Genomic DNA, 20,362 nt, shown 5'->3' on the forward strand with positions numbered 1-20,362 from the left:
CACTTTCTGTCAATCTGGTTCACAATTATTTTTGACCCTGTATCATTTCCCTGGAGCACTGAGCCTCTTGAGTCGGAGACTGTGCTTCCTATACCTTCTGCCCCTATCCCTACCCCACCGCAACCCCACACTAATCCCTGGAGAGCAACTTTAGGATCTGTTCAAGTTTTATCCTGAATATGGGAAGCCTGAATCCTTGCTTTCTGGAAGTTTGCCGTCCTACTCTCCATAGTTTCTGATTTATGGCTCTGGACTCTATTTGTTGGTGGTATTGGTTTTAATTCAGCAAATGCTAGCTGTCTCCCAAGGGAATATGAGAAAGAGTGACATCTGGGGATCATTAACAACAGGGTCTGTGGCTTGCAGATTAGCACCCTGGGGCCTAATGTCAGGCCTTGGTCCTGGGTCTTTAGTGTCTGGTCGAAGAAGGCAGTTTCTAGCTCCCTTAGGGGCCCACAGGCAGGTCTCCTTTGGGGGCTGGGATTACTGGGAATACTAATTAATTCATTAGTGGGGTTGATGGATTATCAAGCTGTCTCCTGGCAGAGGGGCTTTGGGGGGGGGGGGGAACAGATTGCTGCCCATAAATCTGCCTGTTGCCTCCCTTCTCTCTGCTTCAATGACTCCAGGCCTGTGGGCCAGTAACTCAGCGCTGGTTGCGTTTTCCCCACTCAGCAGATGGTTCTAACAGGTTAGCTCAGAGCTTTACAAAAAACAGCAGAGAAAGAAGGAAGGGCTGGGGATTGGGCCCTCTGGCCGGGGAACCATGTGGCGGGGGAGGGGGGGGTTGGGGTGGGGGGGGGAGAAGGAATGCAAATGCTCTTCATTCAGTCACCGCCCCCTTTCCTCTGCTGACTGCACACACCCCTCCTGCCCCTTCCTGCTCTCTGAGTTGAATAGCCAACTGTATAACTGTCGATGAGTTGTGATGAGGGTGACCCTGATGAAATAGATCCATCCATCCCTCTGCAAAAGGCAGCTCCTAAAGAAAATCCAGTGCCCTCCTCAACTCCCTCCCAAGGCTGCACGCGCACATACACACAATTGAACCTGTTTTGAGAGCTAATCCTATTGTGTGCAGTCCCTTACATCTGTCAGAGAAAGGAAGGAGCCTCACAGAATGTTCTGTCCCCACACTCATCTTTGTCTCAATGTGTTCACCTTTCTGCTAATCCACTAGTCGTCCCTGCCCTCTGAACATTTCACAGGCAGGATACCAACAACACCAGCATCATCAGCTCTCAACTAACCATGGACATCATTTCAAAGACACAAAGCAGGGCATCAATCTATTCTATACATGCTCATCGCAGCTCTATCCTAATCACAGATTACTCCATAGATAAATTTCCTCTGATCGCCAGTGGATTCTGATTTGGTTTTCAGAAATCCATTATTTCTAGCATATGTTCTTTAATTACTCTGAAAATAAAGTGTATTTTGCTGAGCAGATATTTCCTGGATAGGGGGCGCAGAAAAGATTAGTAAGAGCTTAAAGCTTTGCTGAAGATGAACAACTTCCTATGAAAACTGAAAAAAGATGTTAATTTTTATTTTCTGTTTTTCTGTGAAGGACGTAGTCACATGACACCTAAATCAGAATTTAAAAAAAAATTAACTATTTCAAACCTAAAATATTCCTTTCAGCTCTATTGGCAATAAAACTCTTTTATTTCAACTTTCTGCACCTTTCCTTGCACTCAAGACATATTTATAACTCCTCATCTCTATTAGACACACGAGCCAGTTACATTGGTAGAACAAGTGACTTCCAAAAACTTTGAGGAATTTCCTTCAAGTTAATTTCAAAAAAAAAATAGGAAAAAATGGTTGAGCTTGGACTCAGAATTCTACCTTGCTACTGATGGAAAAAACTTCAGTGATCAGGTCATTTTACAGATGCGAAAACTGATGCTGGAAGTAAAGTTGAATACTGAAGATCCTTTAGCCAATTCCTTAATCTGGGTACCCTTCCTCTCCTCCTCAGAATCACTAGAAGATGACAAAATCCTTCACATCTTAAAATGAACTCACAATTTTTTACATGATTTTGGTCAAGTTTTACACAAGATAGTCTTCCAAATTTGACAATCTGTAAAATGAAGATTCCACTGATTGACTTGGTAGCTTGGTCCACAGCTCTCTGTCATAAAGCAAATCCATGTATTTTCTTTAAATCTTCCCAGATGTAGTTTTCTTCTTCTCTTCTAGCAATTTAATCTGACTTCTAATACTGCGACAATGTTAGGACTTACATGACCCTTATTTCCTTCCAAGTTCGTTACCGCTTAGGTGGACTTTTCTGCCTGAATGCTTAATGACATACTTTTGAAAAACAGTAGTGGATCTCGGTTTGTAATTCAAGGAGCTAAGTGTCCTTAAAATGAAAGATTTCATTCATTTGCTTTTTGTTTTTATAAATCTCAAACAGACAGAAAAGTTGAAAGAACAATACAGCAAGTACAGATATGGCTTTGTCTGTATTCATTAATCAAAATGAAAAGGTTTTAAATGGGAATAAATTTGACCTGTGAAAAGAAGGGAGAGGAGAGACTTCTTCCTTCTACTTTGGGAATTTTGAAGTTTTAAAGCCAAAGACAGCAATACAACAGTGTCAGGTAACAGTCAATGATGCCATGTCCTGGGCAGCTATCTTTCTCACTTTCTGACTCTTCGGGCACGGGCCAGCATTTTCATTTGCCCTTCTTGGCTCTCTCTTCAATTCTACCTCCAGCTCTCTTTCCGAATTCTGCCCACATTACTCCACTCCCATTTCTGACCTTTTAACCCCAAACATTTCCAGTCCTCTTTTTCTTTACCTCTCAACTTCAGCAACTCCCCTCCTATATTCCCCTTCTACCAACCTCTATCCCCATTTAAACAAACGAATGGATGGTTAAACTGGACTTGGCCAGTGGAGCCCTTGAGGTAGGCGTGTCTTTCGCCGGGAAAGGGGAGGAGTTAGACCCAGGGCAGCGTCACCCCTCCCTGGTCAGCGAGAAAGCAATCAAAACTGCTGCGACTTGGAGGCTCCGGCCAGAGAGCAGGAGCTGCCCAGAGGCTGTGGTGCTGAAAGCTCCACTCCGGGAACTAACCAGGGGGAGGAGGTACTGAAGGCCAACTAAACCAGCTGCAACGGGGACGTCAGTCCGAAGGCTTCTGGAGGAGCATACAGAACTCCAAGGAAGGAGTAGAACAAGTAGCAGGCAGAGAAACCAGACCTGGTGGCATTCCTAAGGGGCACGCCGGGTTTAACATGGATCGCTAAAAGCATCTCTTTCTCCTGTGATCAGACGGTCAGGGAGACTTGTCTTCTCTGAGTCTCCTCCAGGACACAGGTTCACAGAGCTCACGCCACGGACTGCCACTGACAGAGGTGAGCCAGTGGATGGGGTGGCATGGGGACTACTAACGTTTCAGTGGGAAGTTCCCACAGACCTAGAGGAGCAGCTGGGGTGAGGTAAGTCTCTTCTGGGCTAAGCGAGGAGGGAGAAGGATTTAGGAAACTTAAACAGAGAAACAAGGAGAGTCAGAACACTTAGGGACAGATATTAAAACTTTAATAATTTCACTAATTTCCATAGCACTTGTCACCCAAAGTGAAACTCAGATACTCTGAATCATTTTTATAAAGTAACACATCCTTCCATTTTATTAATGCAGGAAAAAAAAGTCCACAAAGTTTAACTGCTTTTCTGAGGTAGCTCAGCAAGCAGATTGGAAGAATTGGCCCAACCCACCATCTGCTCATAGCATTTTAGGGCTATGCACGGAGTGGGGGGGGGGGGGAAGGGGAATGAAAATAGAATAGGGAATGAGAGAAGATGTTGGAAAGCAATGCAGTATATTCTCACCATTGCCCCCCAAAATCCTTGGATAATTGGAATAGAGCAGGGGAATTTCCCTTTTCCTCAGCTCTTTCAGATGGGAAATCAGAAGAGAAAATTGTCCATGCATCTTTTTGCCTCCTCAGCCTCTCACTTACCATTCACACCCCCCAAAAATGTATTCATAAAAGTACTAGTAAACGTAAAACGCCTCCCTCTCTTTTTGACAGAGGGACCAGAAATGAAGTGCCGAAGAGCATGGAGGGAAAACTGAAGGATTGAATAACTTCTGTTTGCAAAGTTCACCATTAGGATCTGAGGCTATGAGAACTGAATTATGACATGGCTATGCTGGACAAGGCGTGCTTGCATGCGCGCTTATGTGTGTGTGTGTACAAGTATTAATCAAGAGGGAAAGTGGTAGAAGATAAAGGGTTGTCCATGGAGAGCACAGAACAGCCTACTGGCTGTTTCCAGTCAGTGCAACTTGTGAGCACCCTGGTCTGCATTCTGTCTTTTCAGTGCAAAGACTGCAAATATGAGCAAAGCATTTAGTCTGTCTGGTTCTTAGATTCCCTAGAAACTGGACTGGATAGTCCCCTTCCTGCTGTATTTAAGATTTAGTCATAGGATTAGGTGAAGTGAGTACAATCAGCTTTTAAGAGGAAAGACACTGTCTAATCACTCCAAACACACATGCAGGTGCTACTTACTTACTTGTTCATCAATTGAAACTTCTCCACAGAGAATCAAAATTTAGTAAAAGTTATAGCTCACATTCTGGGAGAGCTCCAAATGATAGTAATGCCCAATGACCTCAGACCCAGTAATAAAAGTATTGGGTAGTCACAATCATTGCCCAAGCAAACATTTTGCTAGAACAGGTTAAAAAAACAAACAAACAAAAAAAGTGGGAGAAAATTTTGAATTTGAGAGGATTGGCTAAACTTGAAATTTCACAGAAGGGTCCTTTAAAAAGGAGAGAAACTCTATTATATTGTGTAGATGCGTCAGGAAATCCAAATTCCAGGATCAAAGCTAAGAATCGGAATGTGCTTTGCGGAGGGGGCGGGAACTGGATTCTGCCTCCAGAGCCAATATTCCTTGATTTTTGTCATACAGGAGTCTGCTTCATGTATATTTTGAGAGTTAATTTCTTTTCTAGGAATCAAAGAAACCTAAAAATGATGTATCAACATACTTTGTGAAAGATTGCTATGGACTTTCCCATGCAACTTCCATAAAACAATTGCCAACTCTTACATTTGTGTAACAACTTTACAAAGTACTTGTGCTTGCATTATCTCTTTGCTGTTTGTAAAAGCTTCTAAATGAGATAAGAAAGATGAAAATATCATTTCCATTTTTCCATAATGGTAAAAGAATTGAAATAATTTTCCTTTGCTCATTTAATAAGTGAGTGATGAAAGAGGATTTCGACTTCGACACACCTCTGAGCTGGTTCATGAAGAGGCTAAAAGCCATGATAGAATTAGGCACCTGTTCTGGAGGGAACCAAGTTGGTTTCCTTGATCAAAACTCAGAACTACACCACACACGTTTTCAACTTTCAAATCTAAATCTGGATGCTTGACTTCTTTTCTTTCCTGCTAACCTTTTTGACGCATTGAAGATATTTAGGTAGAAAAAGTCAGAGGGAAAGTTTTTTTTCTTTATCTTTGAGGAGTCTTGGCTTTTACTTCTGTTTGAGAGACTCTTCATTTTTCTGCTCAGAGCTCTGGCACTTGGTTCTTGTAGGAAAGTCATATCCCCAACATTGTTTAATCAAAGACAAAAGGAAAAGTGTCCAAGTGCCAAGGGTTGCCTGTATTCCACCAGAAGCTTAATGAACCTGAAAATTCATGTGACTGAGTAGGAGTGTCCAGCCAACTGCTGTCTCCCAATTGTAAAAGAGAATGAAAGAGGCTAACTTCCTTCTTATATATGATGGAAGAGTTTTAATCAATCCAATGGAGGCAGCTGAGTTCAGATTCCTCACCCTTTGCAGCAAAATAGGAGCTTTGATATTTAGTTTTATTAGGAGATTGGGGGAGTGGGTTCATCAGGGAATTTTTCAAAATAGGTGTTGAGATGGAGCCATTGGCCTTTGTTAACATAAAATCAATATCAAGCACAGATTGTAATTATACCTCTTCTTGTCCGTGTGGCCAGAAAAACTCATGATGAACTTTAGGAACAATGATACCTAACACTTACATGGCTTTTGTGATGTCTGGCACTACTCAAAGTCTTTAAATATATTACCTCAGTTTATACTCACAGTACTCCTATGAGGTAGGACTACTATTATTTCCACTTTAAAGAGAAGGAGACTGAAACGCAGAAAGCTTATGAAATTTGCCTAAAGTCATGTATCTAGTAAGAGTCGAGCTGAAATTTGAACTCAGGTAATTTGACTCCAGAGGCTGTCCTGCCTTGCCACACTGGGACAAAGGGCAGGTTATTGGGTAATTGTCAGATTATCTGAGCAAATCAAAGGTGGTTCCATCCAGATAATAAGTGGCACAGTAGTTAATGCAATCTACTTTTACTGTTCACCTTTAAGAAACAATTTTTATTTTTGAATAAGCAAATTGTGTGTAAATGGATTAGATAAGAAAATCCAAGATAAAACACAAGATGGATAACATTTTATAGCATTTAAAGTTTATAAAATCTTTTCTTATATTTTGATTTATCTTGCAAGAACTGGGTAAAATATATCTTATCCCTATTTCATCAAAGAGGAAATGGAAGATCAGAGAGCTTACGTGATGTGTTTGAGATAAACGACCAGGAATTAGAAGAGGTGGCACTAGAGTGTGTGTTATTCCAGCTTCCATGCCTTTGAAACCATACCATGTACCCATGCGATTCTCTTACAGCTAGAGGACCAGTATCTATGGAAAAAGAGAAAGTTAAACTGGAGTCATTTATATCCTTTCCATGGTTGGCAAGAGGACAATGATGAAAATTGGTTGCCCTTTTTATTGTTTTAGAGAATGCCAGTTGGTCCTTTTCCTTCATATCTGCTGACAATCTGATTTGAAAGCATCTCTTTGACTCTTACAGAAACCATCAAATTATGTTAAAGGCAAAGGGTAGTCTACTTTATTCTCCTAATCCCACTTCTTGATGGGGGTGAGGATTGACAGAGCTTGGCTGGAGTCCAGAGGTAGGGAGCTGGGAATGATTAAAAAAATGGTCAAGTGCAGAGGCTAGGATGGTATTCAGTTTCAGAGGCAATTCAAGAGACTCCTTTCCTCTCATGCATCTTCTTTCTGGCCCTTCCTTCTCACCTCCTCATGCATGTATGACCCAGTGATAATGATGATGATGAAGAGGAGATGAGAGAAAGAGAAGGAAGAGAAAAGGAGAAGGAAGCAGAGGCAGAGAAGGAGGGGGAACAAATAGGTGAAAGCGACAAGAAAAAAATTTGGAACATGTTGTACACCTGAAACACCTGAAACTAATATAATGCTGTATCTCCCTTATATACAAATAAAAAAAAATTGGAAGGGGAAGGAATCTTGGAATATGGGAGTTAAAAAGCGCTGCAGAGAACATCTAAACTAGCCTCCTTTTGGATGATGGTCGCTTCCTGGTGACTTAGGTCTCCTGAAGGCCGAGTGCCTTTCTTTCTTCCTGTAGCTGTGACGGAAGAAGAAAGGAGAAAAAACATAAAACCTAGGATTTGGGATCAGAACTGGTTTTATGTCCTACTCTACCAGCTCTATGTCTTTGCATTTCCATCACTTAATCTACTTGACCCACAGTGACTTCAACTATAAAATGAGCATAACAGTCCCCATTTCCCTCAAAGGTTTGCTATAAGCTACACAAATGTTATTATAATTACAGGTGGAACATGAGGTTTCCCAAGCCCACTCCATCCTCTTTGGCCTCAGCGTGCACCTGCCTCTGAAAAGTCTGCTACTTTAACAGAAAGTTAATTAGGTCCTTCATCCTCCCGTTGGATATCTGCCTGAGTTAGAAGTGCAGCTCAGCATACAAGCTCCATCATACATATTAAAAGTGGGATTTTCTGACTTGGCCTGGGCGGCCAGTTGACCAATAGGTTCCAATGTGTGTTTTCAATAAAGCTGCTTACCCAGGAAGCCTTATTAAGTGAGTAAGTCAAGCTGACATGATTTCCGTGCTGATTAACATGAAACCTAGGTTGTTTTTGCAATGCAGTAACATTAATTATTTATAGGAGGTAAATGAGGTTACAAGGAAAACAAGCTCAGATTACCAGAAACAAATCAAATCATATATTTATATTTTTAAAAGCTATGTACTAATTCCAGCATTCGTTGATTTGAGGCTCAAGCTTCAAGGATCAAAAGACATTTATTACGCTCGCCCCTTTCTGATATACAAAGGTGATGGAGGGTTTAACATTTCAAAGACTAGCTGGCAAACTGGGATGCCCCAGTGAAGCTTATCAGATAATTTTATTTGGTAAATTATATACCAAAAATTGGTCAACAAATCTCAAACCGATTCAAGCTTTTCCAGAATTGAATGCAGAATGTTTACTAAACCACCCGTCTGTTCTGGTTTTCAAATTGCAAATTTGTCATAGAAAATTCTGATTAAACAGTACCTGTTAGGTAAGTGAATTAAAATAGGCTATTTCCATGTTTGTCTGAAATAGTCTTTGCTTATGTCTTCAGTCACTATGCTCTGTTAAGCTTAGCGTTTCTTCCAGGCTTTTCATTTTTAACGAAGTAGTATTATAATAGTTACACTAAAATAATCTTAAATAGATTTGGTAGACCTCTGGCGTCTAATTCTAGCTGCTGCCATCTTTTCGTCTGTTGGTGTGAGATGCACATGCAATGAAAAGTGTTCTCACTTTAACATAAGGGTGAATTTGAAAGATGATCAGTGGTAATCCTCCTCTCCTTTCCTGATCCTTTCTAGACACCATGTCACTAACACCTCCAACACCACTAATACTAGACAGAGCACAGTGTGCTTGCTGGAAAAAAAAAACAAACTCTCTTCTAATGATAGTGAGAGAAATATTTCCTGGTAGAGCAGTGTACCAGCCAGTTGTGGTGTGGCTCTTTCCTAGGAGATGCTTGAAGCAAACAGTTGGCAGAGCCAATGGGAAACATGGGATGTTACAGGTTAGATGTATGAGATACCTCTCTAAACAGAGTCTGAGCACCACAGAGTAGTGTTGAATGATCTCACTACAGTTTTTCGTTTATATTATGGTGTAAATATACAACAGTTTACTTATTTTATTGTTTGATATGCTTTTTAAATCTTGCAATAATTATAATTATTTTATGCATATTATACATTTATAATTAGTTAGCATCCTCTTTCACTTTCAGAAGTTTCTCTATTTGGACAATAATTTGTATGCCCACCACATCTATTTTCCTTTATGATCTGAATTCTGGGAAGAAAGGATAATATGTTTTGACTGGTATACCAGTTATTTTTGCATAAAATATTTATGAGATAAAGAACCTGAGAATAAAAAGAGTTAGGCACCGACACTGCAATGAATAATCAAGTTAGTTTCCTTTTTCTATAGTTGATTTTCTTACAATGTGCCATAGTTAAGTGAGTCACTCGGGCATTTATTTGAGTCTTAGATTAGTTATTTAGCATGGAGGACTTGGACTAGATAATTGTAAATTGAATCCCAATAAAATTCTGTACTTTATATTCAAGATATGAGAAGAAAATTTAGTTTTAAATAAAATCAGATATTCACAGGCACTAACAATTGCTGTTTCCTTTTCCAGAATCTGGAAATGGCAAAAACTTATGTGAAACCCAAGGAGATGACAGAGTTGGTCAATACACCATCATGGATGGACAAAGGGCTGGGCTCTCAGAATGAGATGAAAGAGGAGGAGAGAAGATCAGCTGTTTATGGGATTCTTGGCAGCTTAGCTGAAGAGCATGACAGTATTGAGGAAGAAGATGATGAAGAAGAAGATGGAGAGAAGCCTAAGAGAAGAGGTCCCAAGAAAAAGAAGATGACAAAAGCTCGTCTTGAGAGATTTAGGGCTCGAAGAGTCAAGGCCAATGCTAGAGAACGGACCCGGATGCATGGCCTGAATGACGCCCTGGACAACCTGAGGAGAGTCATGCCATGTTACTCTAAGACTCAAAAGCTCTCCAAGATAGAGACTCTTAGACTGGCCAGGAACTATATTTGGGCTTTGTCTGAGGTCCTGGAAACTGGACAGACACCTGAAGGGAAAGGCTTTGTAGAGATGCTCTGTAAAGGGCTCTCTCAGCCCACAAGCAACCTGGTGGCTGGATGCCTCCAACTTGGCTCTCAGTCTGTCCTCCTGGAGAAGCATGAGGAGAAATCTCCTATTTGTGACTCTGCCATCTCTGTCCACAACTTCAACTACCAATCTCCTGGGCTTCCCAGCCCTCCTTATGGCCATATGGAAACACATCTTATTAATCTGAAACCCCCAGTATTCAAGAATTTGGGAGAATCATCCTTTGGGAGCCATCCACCTGACTGTAGCACACCACCTTATGAGGCTCCACTTACGCCACCCCTGAGCATCAGTGGGAACTTCTCCTTGAAGCAAGATGGCTCTCCTGACCTGGATAAATCCTACAGCTTCATGCCACATTACCCCTCTTCAAGTCTAAGCTCAGGACATGTGCATTCAACTGCCTTTCAGGCTGGTACTCCCCGCTATGATGTTCCCATAGATATGTCCTATGATTCCTACCCCCACCATGGCATTGGGGCCCAACTCAATACAATCTTTACTGATTAGGGCAGTAAGACCAGCATTTTAGAGGATGGTATAGAGATGTTTCCCATAATTCAAGTGGTTGAGCTGAAGATTCAAAGACCTTAGAGGAATGCTACAGATATATGTATGTCAAACACGATAGTTTCAGTCTATTTAGGACCTCCTACCCCTGTCACTCTCTCATCTCATCAAGTTCTCAAACTGTATTGATTCCTTTATTTAGGGTCCTCAAGTGAAATTATTTGATTGTTTACAATCATGGAGAAATAGAACAGAAGCCCTGGGTCCTATATTAGTGGTGCCAAAAACTCACCAAATGACCTATGACAATTAGTTTTCCATTTCTGGCCTCCTTTTACTTATGGTAAAATCAAGCAATTATTCTAAGTCTAGATGATTTCTAAAGTCCTGCAGTTCTGAAATTCTATAACTTTGATGATCACTCCTATAAACTTCTTGAAACTGAAAGGATTGAGGAATATTAGGAAGTGGACACTATGTGTGGAATGATCAAATGGAGTTGTCAAAGGAGCACAGGTGCATGTCTCTCGGGGACTTAATGATAGGACTTCGTTACATCTATCTAAAAGTAGCCTCCAGAGGCTAAAATTTTAACTTGGCTGTCACTGCAAATAACAAAACATGGTCTTTAAGAGATTAGCTCTACTTCTTGTTGGGCTGAAAGCTGAACGTATTTTCCCTAGTAATTTGAGAACTATCGTAGAGATCTCACTCCAACTTGATTCTTGATAACATTTCAAAAGCACTTTCCCCAGGACCAGAGGTGGGACAAGCAAGTCACTGAAATCTTAGACTCCTATGACCAATGGGGCTTAGAGAAGTCATCTAGACCATTTCATGGCCTCCATAACAAGAGGGGTCTGGAAATTCTCGATGAAGCTCAGGTGCTGCTATTGAAATCAGCAAACAACCCAGGTCACATTCAAGAGCAATAAAATGGCTATTGGCTATGCTAACTAACCATAGTTCAGGGACTGTCTCCAGCTCACACCTGCCCATAGGAAAACCACTAGATTTTCTTTGGAAGATGAATCTCATTTGGTTGAAGAAAACGTGGTTAAAACCACTCACCTCTGTCCACACCAATATCATATTTTCTAGAAGCACAAGTACCAAACTTGAATTTTTCCAACAAATATACAATTCCTAAGTCCTCCCCCACTAATTGTTACCTCTTCCCCACTCCTAAAATATAATATTATTACATATTGTAGGTAACACTTCAAGTGACCAGACATAGGGATGCAGAAATCAAATCCAAGGTCAGCAAATGCTTTTACCAGTCTACGTCGTTATCACAGGTTTATGCTGATTTGCAGGGTGTTTATTTTTATTCACGTAACTCCTCTTTCCTTTATATCAGCACTAATTTTGTCAAATTAATTTTTTTCCAGAGAAATTAGATCTGAGAAATTTCACTGTCCTGTTCAGTATGCCAGGACAATTATTTAAACAAACCAAAAGCCTAAATGGTTTACCTGATAGTGGACCGCATCCTGCTCCTGCCAGAGAAGATAGGTTTAGGACGCAAGGTACACAAATAGGGCCAATGAATAAAATTGATAAGGCAGATTAGTATGTCATTTTTCTACAGCTCAGATATCCCCTAAAACCTGCCAAACTCTTTGTGTATCTTGCCTTTTTTACCTTCTTATTATGTCCTTACAGTTGAAGTTATTTCCTTTCCATCTTGCTTGCAGCACTCACCCTGCTGTATTTTGCACCCTTGGTTTGTAAATCCACTTAAAAGTATGCTTGCAGAGAAATCTTAAACCCCATTAGCCACCAAAGTGATTCCCCTCACCATGATTTGCCCTAGAGGGAATAGGCAAGGATGATGAAAACTATCCTATGTGCTTTCTGAGTCTATACTGGCACTTACCTTCATGAGGGGTTGTGGGGAATCTATTCTTGAAGCTAGCGTCTTCTGGCATTTAAGTTTGTAGGTAATGAATGTTGTCTGAGTTATTTATTAGATATTATTTATTTAATTTATTTCTCCCTTCCTTTCATGCAGATTCCTTAGGTTCCATTCATGTGCTTGCAAACTCTCCCGAAGGCTTCATTTGGAAAGTAGCTCGTAATTTTGCTAGGAATTACAGAGTTTTGGGGTAAGGGGAAAGGAGGAAGTTAGTGCAGAATTACCTGTAATGATTTTATAAAAAGCAGCAATAATTTGAATGGCTATGCAAGTTAATACTTTTAGACTTTTTTCCTTCACTCCAAGATGAGCCAGTTATATTTTGGGAATGTGTTGTTTATGCTTTTGGGGAGTCTGGTACCCATGAACCAGGCCTCCCTGGGATTGTGCAGAAGGACTTTATAAATGAATTAAAATTTGGGAAAGCAGTATGATTGGAAAGAGCCTACTCTTCAACCTAGGTGGTCTCATTCTTCTGGGGAATTTATCAGATAAAGTAAAGCAATTGTTTAAACCTTTTGTAACAAAAAAAAAAAAAAAAAAAAAAAGAGGACTGTTTTTCCTCCCTTTTTTTTCTAGCAGAAATAAAGCTGTGAGTCTTATTAGACATTGTGTTGTATTGTCAGTTTTCAAAGATTTTCTTCACTCTCGTCTATTGATTTTCTTGGACTCCTAAGTCCTGTGAGCAGCCCCAGAGCACAGGTTGGCCCGTCAGGAGGATTCACATTTACCATGTTCCAACTGATCTTGCCAGGAGCTTTGAAGAAGGGCTAAACTAAGTAGCTAGAAGAAGCCTAGAAGCGCTGACCTCTGCCACTCACACAACCAAATCTACAGTTGGCAGCTGAGAAAAAAATCTTCCGGTTTACGGAATGTAGGGCTATGGGCGTTCTAAGCCACCCAACCACAGAGAGGTGGATCATACAAAGGTGGGCCATCACCCAAAATTTATGTGAGCCTACCAACTTTTCAAAAAATTCTGAAGTATGTTTTTTGGCTAATGCTTCTTAACATCTCTTTTCTTGATTTTTTTCTTTCACGTTTCTCTAGTTAAAACTTTTCAGGGTCCCTTCTTACATGCATAAAATGCCGATGATAAAGAAGTAATAATGATGATGATGATAAAACTAAACTTTAATAATGGAGGCCAGCCCGGTGGCATAGTGGTTAAGTTCGTGTGCTCTGCTTCAGCGGCCTGGGGTTTGCAGGTTTGGATGCCAGGCGTGGACCTGGCACTGCTCATCAAGCCACGCTGTGGCGGCATCCCACATAAAATAGAGGAAGATTGGCACAGATGTTAGCTCAGGGCCAATCTTCCTCACACAAACACACACAAAAAATGGAACTTGGAAATACAATTTAAAAAAAATTCAATAAAACATAGTTGGTTACTCAATGGGGAAATTTGGTTTAAAATGTTTAAGAAACAAAAAATACAGAATAAAAGTCATCCTCCCACTCTTACACTTCATCTGCCCGGTACCCACTCTCCGACTAGAAACCACTTTTTTTTTTTTCAAAGATTTAATTTTTTTCCTTTTTCTCCCCAAAGCCCCCCAGTACATAGTTGTATACTCTTAGTTGTGGGTCCTTCTAGTTGTGGCATGTGGGACGCTGCCTCAGCGTGGTTTGATGAGCAGTGCCATGTCTGCGCCCAGGATTCGAACCAACGAAACACTGGGCCGCCTGCAGTGGAGCGCGCGAACTTAACCACTCGGTCACGGGGCCAGCCCCCTAGAAACCACTTTTTAACTTCTAGTTTATCAGTTACTAAAGATATTTTGTGAATATGTAAGAAAATCTTAGGTACATTAGGTAAAAATATTAGATATAAATATTAAGTTACATTATCATCTCCTTTTTCCTTCTATCAATGGTAGCATAATATAACAAAGCTCTGTGTATTAATTTTTGTTTATTTTAACTCATATCTTGGGGTTATTTTCATGTGCCCTAAAAAGTTTCTTAATTCTTGTTATAACTGGTTAGCATTCCATGTTAAAATACCACAATTTATGAAATTAAATTACCTAATTTAGATTTTTTCCAGTCTTTCACAATACTGAATGAATGATCTTGTACCTATGTCATTTGACACTTACAAAGTGAATCTTTACTTGGCAAAGGATATTCTAGGGGGATAAAAATAAGCTAGTAGACAACAACAATCACATCTAGCAGTTATTGGCTGCTTCCTGTGTGCTGTCACTTTTCTAAGTTATTTACTTGTATTAATTCGTTCAATCCTAAAACCATCCCTATAAGGCAGACACTATTATTATTCTAATTTTACAAATTAGGAAGCCAAGGCATACACTAACCTGTTCAAGCTCACATGCCAGTGAATGCTGGATCCAGGATTTAGTTGTTTTATCCAAAAGGTTTGAAATGATTCTCTGTAGTTGTTTGCTGCTAGTTACATAAGATGTCATAGTAGCAAAAGGCCAAAGCTGGTGGAAGTGGAGGTACTTTTTGATACCCCTCAAATTGTCCTTTACATATGACACCCCATTGCATCTGTGACCCAGGCTGGCTGATACCCAAGCTCTGCAATAGAATCTGAAAGAAGATTCTTTTTCCTTTGACAAAAGCTCAACTTTCTACTGTACATTGCCTATGCAGACCATGTAGATATAGGCTAGGTCACAGATCATTGCTTTATTGCCTGAAAATGTCCACCTGTAGGGCCAGCCTCACAACATAGTGGTTGAGTTCAGTAGGCTCTGCTTCAGTGGCTCAAGTTCATGGGTTTGGATCCTGGGCACAGACCTATACCACTTGTTAGCCATGTTGAGGCAGTGACCCACATATAAAGTGGAGGAAGATAAGCATGAATGTAGCTCAGGGCTAATCTTCCTCAGGAAAAAAGAAAAGAAGGAAAGTGTCTATATTTCAGAGGGTTTAAATCCACTTCATATATCTTTAGAGTTTAAAAGAAAAAGTTTTAACAGGGAATTACAGACATGAGAATAACAAAATCTTCTATCAACATGGGAGCATCCTATTTTCAAGATTATTCTTTTTCTATTTATTATATCACTTTGGAATATAGTTTGGTGCATTAATTACAAACATTGGCTCTAGGATCAAATAAATGATATTTTAGTTATGCAAATTACTGGTTGAATAACGTTTTTTAAATTGGTTAACCCTGCAAAACTCATTTCCCTCAAATTTAAAACAGCAATAATAGCAATGGCTTCCTCATAGGATTATTGTGATGAATCGATTGGGACAATTCATCCAAGGTACATAGTAAGTATTTAATAAGGGATAATGATTCTACCCACATTCTTATTCATTATTCTTTTTCCACCCATGTTCTTATTCATCACTCTTAGATTACATTCATGTTAACTTTTGTCTTTGCCTCCAGCATATGGCAGGGGGAGTATTGAGGCTTAGGGAGCCCATAGAGTTCTTTCGTTAAGAGGGTTGAATCAGACAGACTTGGATTTGAAGCTAACTGCCTGAGTAGTCCTAGGCAATTAATTTAACATCTCTATGTCTCAATTTCCTTCTATATAAAAGGAGCATAAAAATGCCACCAAATCCAAAACATTGATATGAAAATTACAAGTGATGACAATGCTGATGAAGGGTTTATCTCAGGTTCTGGCACAAAGGGAAGCAATTTACCATATTATTGTTGTTGTTATTATTGGGAGTAGATGGAAATAGATGAGGAAATTGAGAAGTAGAGAGCAGAGTAGATTCTCTGAATTTACACAGTAAATTATTGACTGGAATTAACATCAAAATCCAGGCCTTTTGACCAGCACTCCATACCCTGGAACATGCCGTTTTCCAACTCATCACAGATACACCTTAAACAGAAATCCTCAAAGACAAATGTCCTGAATTTGGAAAATAGGAAACACTGTATTTTTCTTTCTTCTCTAAAAATTGGCATAGAGTAAAAGGAGACTTGTGGTAGCTTTGTCCTATCATTGGCCTAAGACTATGTACAAAAAGAATACGATTACCTCACAAATACATAGTACTATATGCTTCATTTCAGTTCAATTTTACAAATAGTTATTGAACATTTCTTATGGGCTGGGCACTATGCCAAGTACTACACATCCAGAACTGAATATATGACCATGCTTTGTAGGTTTATAATCTAGCAGAATATAAATTAATAAATCATCTTTACACAGTTATCATTCAATATTGACAGCAATGTGAGGCATACAGTTCAAGTATTAAAGATACTGCTCGACAGAGGAGGAAATGATACTCAGAGACATTATTGATTACTGATTAGGTCAAGCAATTAGCTAGAAGTTAAGTCAAAGGTTATCTGATTACAATGTTATTTTGTTTGGTTGGTTTTTTTAGATATGTAAAGTCCTACTTTATTTGTGGTTAAGTAAAACTCATTTTCTGGGATGAGGTTAATGGATTATTATGACAGTTCTAGATAACTTGCTGGTTGAATAATCTTGATTAAATTAATTAACCACTCAAAACCTCAGTTCCTTTGCTAAAATTGCTAAAATTAATTACTACAAGTATTCAGGCAAAGAAAATTGCTGCCAAGGTTAGGTGTAGACACATAGTAGCCAGGGAGGTAGTTGATCATAAAAATCAAAGGAATCCCATTGTGGCTGACATAATACACATGAAAATAAAATATTTGGTTGATGCCTCATATGTATGTAAGTAAATAGTTTAACTTCCTACGTGACATCTGAAGAAAATTTTAGAAAACAGTAGCTAAAGACTCAAGGGAAGGAAGAGGAAATTGCTGTTCTCGGGCGCCCGCACCAAGGCGAGGTCACAAAGTTAAGTTTTCAATATTGAGTCAGTCTTCATCATAAGCCACTAAAGCAGATTCCAGAAATTGTCTAAATCTGTGTAGAAATGCATAAGTAAATATGACAGCATGGAAGTCATGTAAACTCTCTGAGTTTCTGTCTTCTCATGTATAAAAAGAGATGATCATGCCATTAGACACTTGAAGTTTCCCTCATCTTAATGTTTTCATAGTTCCATGAGCAGCCAATATCCATTTTCTCTGACAGATACACATATTTTAGAAAAAAAATGAGTAAACAATGATTGAGTGAAAGCTAATAGGTGAAGCAAAAATGGACTACAAAACATTAAAATCAAAATGCTGTTGGGATGACCTGCATGGTTTTACAATTATTAGTCAGCTCTCTTAAGGAACTGGGGTACTTTCAATTTGTTACCAGTTTAGAAGGCAATTTTCTAGGCAATGAACTTGTTCTCTAGAGACAATTACTGCCACATGTTTGGCAACCAAAAGGCCCATAATCTACATTACGCTAAAATAAACTTATCAAAGACCAAATTGAGAAATTGTGTTATTCCCAGAAATGTGCTATTGCCCTTTGTCCCCCTTAAGTGGGAAAAAATAAGAAGATGTTGATTATATTGTTTACTTGGTTTCAAATACAGTGTGTTCTCAGTTATCCATATGAATAATCCATGTTGTGGATTATTCATGAAAAATATTTCATATGAAGCTTGTTTCTCCATGCCAGCTGATAGGTTCCTAATTTTGGGGAAGTGTGTGTGTATACACATATATTAATGTATCTATATTTAAACAAACATATATCAAGATATATACATATGTATATATGTGTGTTTACACACACACACAAACATATATATCTATTTATGTAGTATTTGAATGTACTCTAAAGTCAAATGGAAATACTCTTTAGATTATTTAATTTTTGGAAAATCTGTAGCCTGAGTTCTTTCCTTCATTACCTCAATATTGATAACAGAGGTAGAAGGTTAGGCACCAGAGAGAAGAAATGGAAGTAGAGAGGCAGAAAGGAAGCGGGAAAGGGTCTAGTGTTTCCCACTGGACCTGGAGGGGTGGCCTGATCATGCTAAGTGCTCTTCCCTGGTCCGAGCCTGTGCTCTCTCCTTAGAGAGAGAGGAAAGCTGGCCTCCAAGGTGAGGCAGATCCAGGGCAGGCAGGCACGTGGCTGCCCCGCAGAGGGCCAGGCACAGCCGCAAGCTGCTCGGGGACTCCTGGAGCAGACGCTCCCCTGGCTCCTGCTCAGCCCACTGCTGCCAGCCGGCAGCTTCCCTCCTGCCAGACCCCTGGGCACGCTGATGGGAATGGCACAATTACCTAATCCCTGCCCAGCGAGATCTAGGACACACGCAGACAGATGGAGGACCAGAGGGATTCAGAACTGTTCAGTACTGGAGAAGCAAAGGAGACACGCCTGGGAGAAGTCTGGTTAATGGGCTAGGTTTGAAAGGAGATTCTGAAGTCTCCAGCAGCTCTCATGCAAGCTGTTTTGTCACCTGAACAGAAGTTCTGGAAGAAAGGACCTAGACCTTCCCTTAGCTGCTGGCAAGTAATCTGAGAAAGGGCTCTGACCCATAGCGTGGGTTTTCACCAGGAAGAGAAAGTCACAGACAGGTACCGAGAGAAACAGAATCTGAGAGAGTCAGAGCTCCAGGAAGGCCCAGACAGAGAAGGTGACATAGAGTCTGAGACACAGAGATCAAGACAGCGCTTGCACGAGTTTACCATACTACCTCTCCTTATTCTGACTCTTCCCTCATGCATTTTCACCCTCATTGCCACCGCTCTGGTTCAGGCCCTCAGTATCTGTCTGTCTGAACTCATGCAGTAGTGTTCTTTCAAACTTCCAATCCTTTTGTACCCAATGTCTCTTTCCCTTTACAAATCCATCCTGATTAAGACAGTTCTTAATGTAAAGCCATGACCACGTCATTTCTTTAGTCAAAAACTTGCATGGATTCTCCAACGACTGCAGAACTATGTTCAAACTTCCCAGGCTAATGTTTAATCCCCATCCACCACAACTGGTGTTTGTGTACATTTTGGGCATATATACACTGTTAATTCTCTCCTCACTTTCATCAGAAGCCCCCATCCACTCCCCCACCCATCTTTGCTATGCTGTCTACACATTCACACTGCCTCTCTGGGTTACTGCTCCTCTACTCAACACGAAGTAAAACTGCTCCCTTACCTTTGCTCCTGGACACGCCTTCCCCTGGAGTGCTCTCTCCTCCATCTTCGCTTACTGAAATTGTATTTATCCTTGAAAACCTACCTGACATTCCTCCCTGATGAGGCCTCACCTACTATAACTCTGTTACAATATGACTGACTCCTTCTTTATTTTATATTTATTTTATTTAATCATTGCCTCTTTCTTTTGCAGTTTAGTGGATCAAGATAATTGATTCTGGAAGTACAGTTACTATTTCCACCCACATCTCCTCTATTAGTTAATGAGCTCCTTGAGAAGAGAGGCTGTTTCATCCACCTGTTATGTCACAGCTCCAGGTGCAGTCCTTTCCATACAGCAAGGAGGAGACAGAGCAGCGTTTTTTTGAGGGGCACTGAAATACGTGCTGGGAATTGTGATGTTAACTTTACATTCCCACAATGCATATAACTTTGGGAGAAAAGTGATTTTTTTCTATTTTACAGATCATCACAATGATGTTCAGATAACGTCCAAGTCTACACAACTCATGAGAAGAGTGATGAGGATTCTTACATAGGGTTCTTTTTGTCACAGTGATTTTTTGCACCAATATATGTGTGAATGAAAAAGACTGTAAACTTCTCATGAATTTTGTCTACCCAATGTCCATTCTGCTACTGAGTAATAAAAATTTACTATAAAAATGTATGTAAACAAAGCCAGAGAGGCCAAGTGAAATAAGGTAGAGTAAAATATAGAGACAAACAAAAATTGGTGAAGTGGGGCTCTAGAAACAAACAAAACCAGAGAAATAAAAATATGCCAACATGAAGGCTGAGTGACACTGAGAGAGAGGGAGGGAGAGAGCAGGAA

At 40.0% G+C, this 20,362-nt stretch overlaps 1 protein-coding gene across 1 annotated transcript; it reads left to right on the top strand.

Annotated features, from left to right (window-relative positions):
- The first annotated feature begins 3,005 nt into the window (after positions 1–3,005).
- Positions 3,006–13,124, top strand: NEUROD4 (neuronal differentiation 4). The gene is made up of 2 exons (XM_023643733.2): positions 3,006–3,376; positions 9,599–13,124. Exon 2 carries the CDS (start codon positions 9,608–9,610, stop codon positions 10,601–10,603), a length of 996 nt encoding a protein of 331 aa, XP_023499501.1. The 5' UTR covers positions 3,006–3,376; positions 9,599–9,607; the 3' UTR covers positions 10,604–13,124.
- Positions 13,125–20,362: the final 7,238 nt, after the last annotated feature.

The sequence above is a fragment of the Equus caballus genome, chromosome 6, assembly GCF_041296265.1.
Source record: "Equus caballus isolate H_3958 breed thoroughbred chromosome 6, TB-T2T, whole genome shotgun sequence".
NCBI lineage: Eukaryota > Metazoa > Chordata > Mammalia > Perissodactyla > Equidae > Equus > Equus caballus.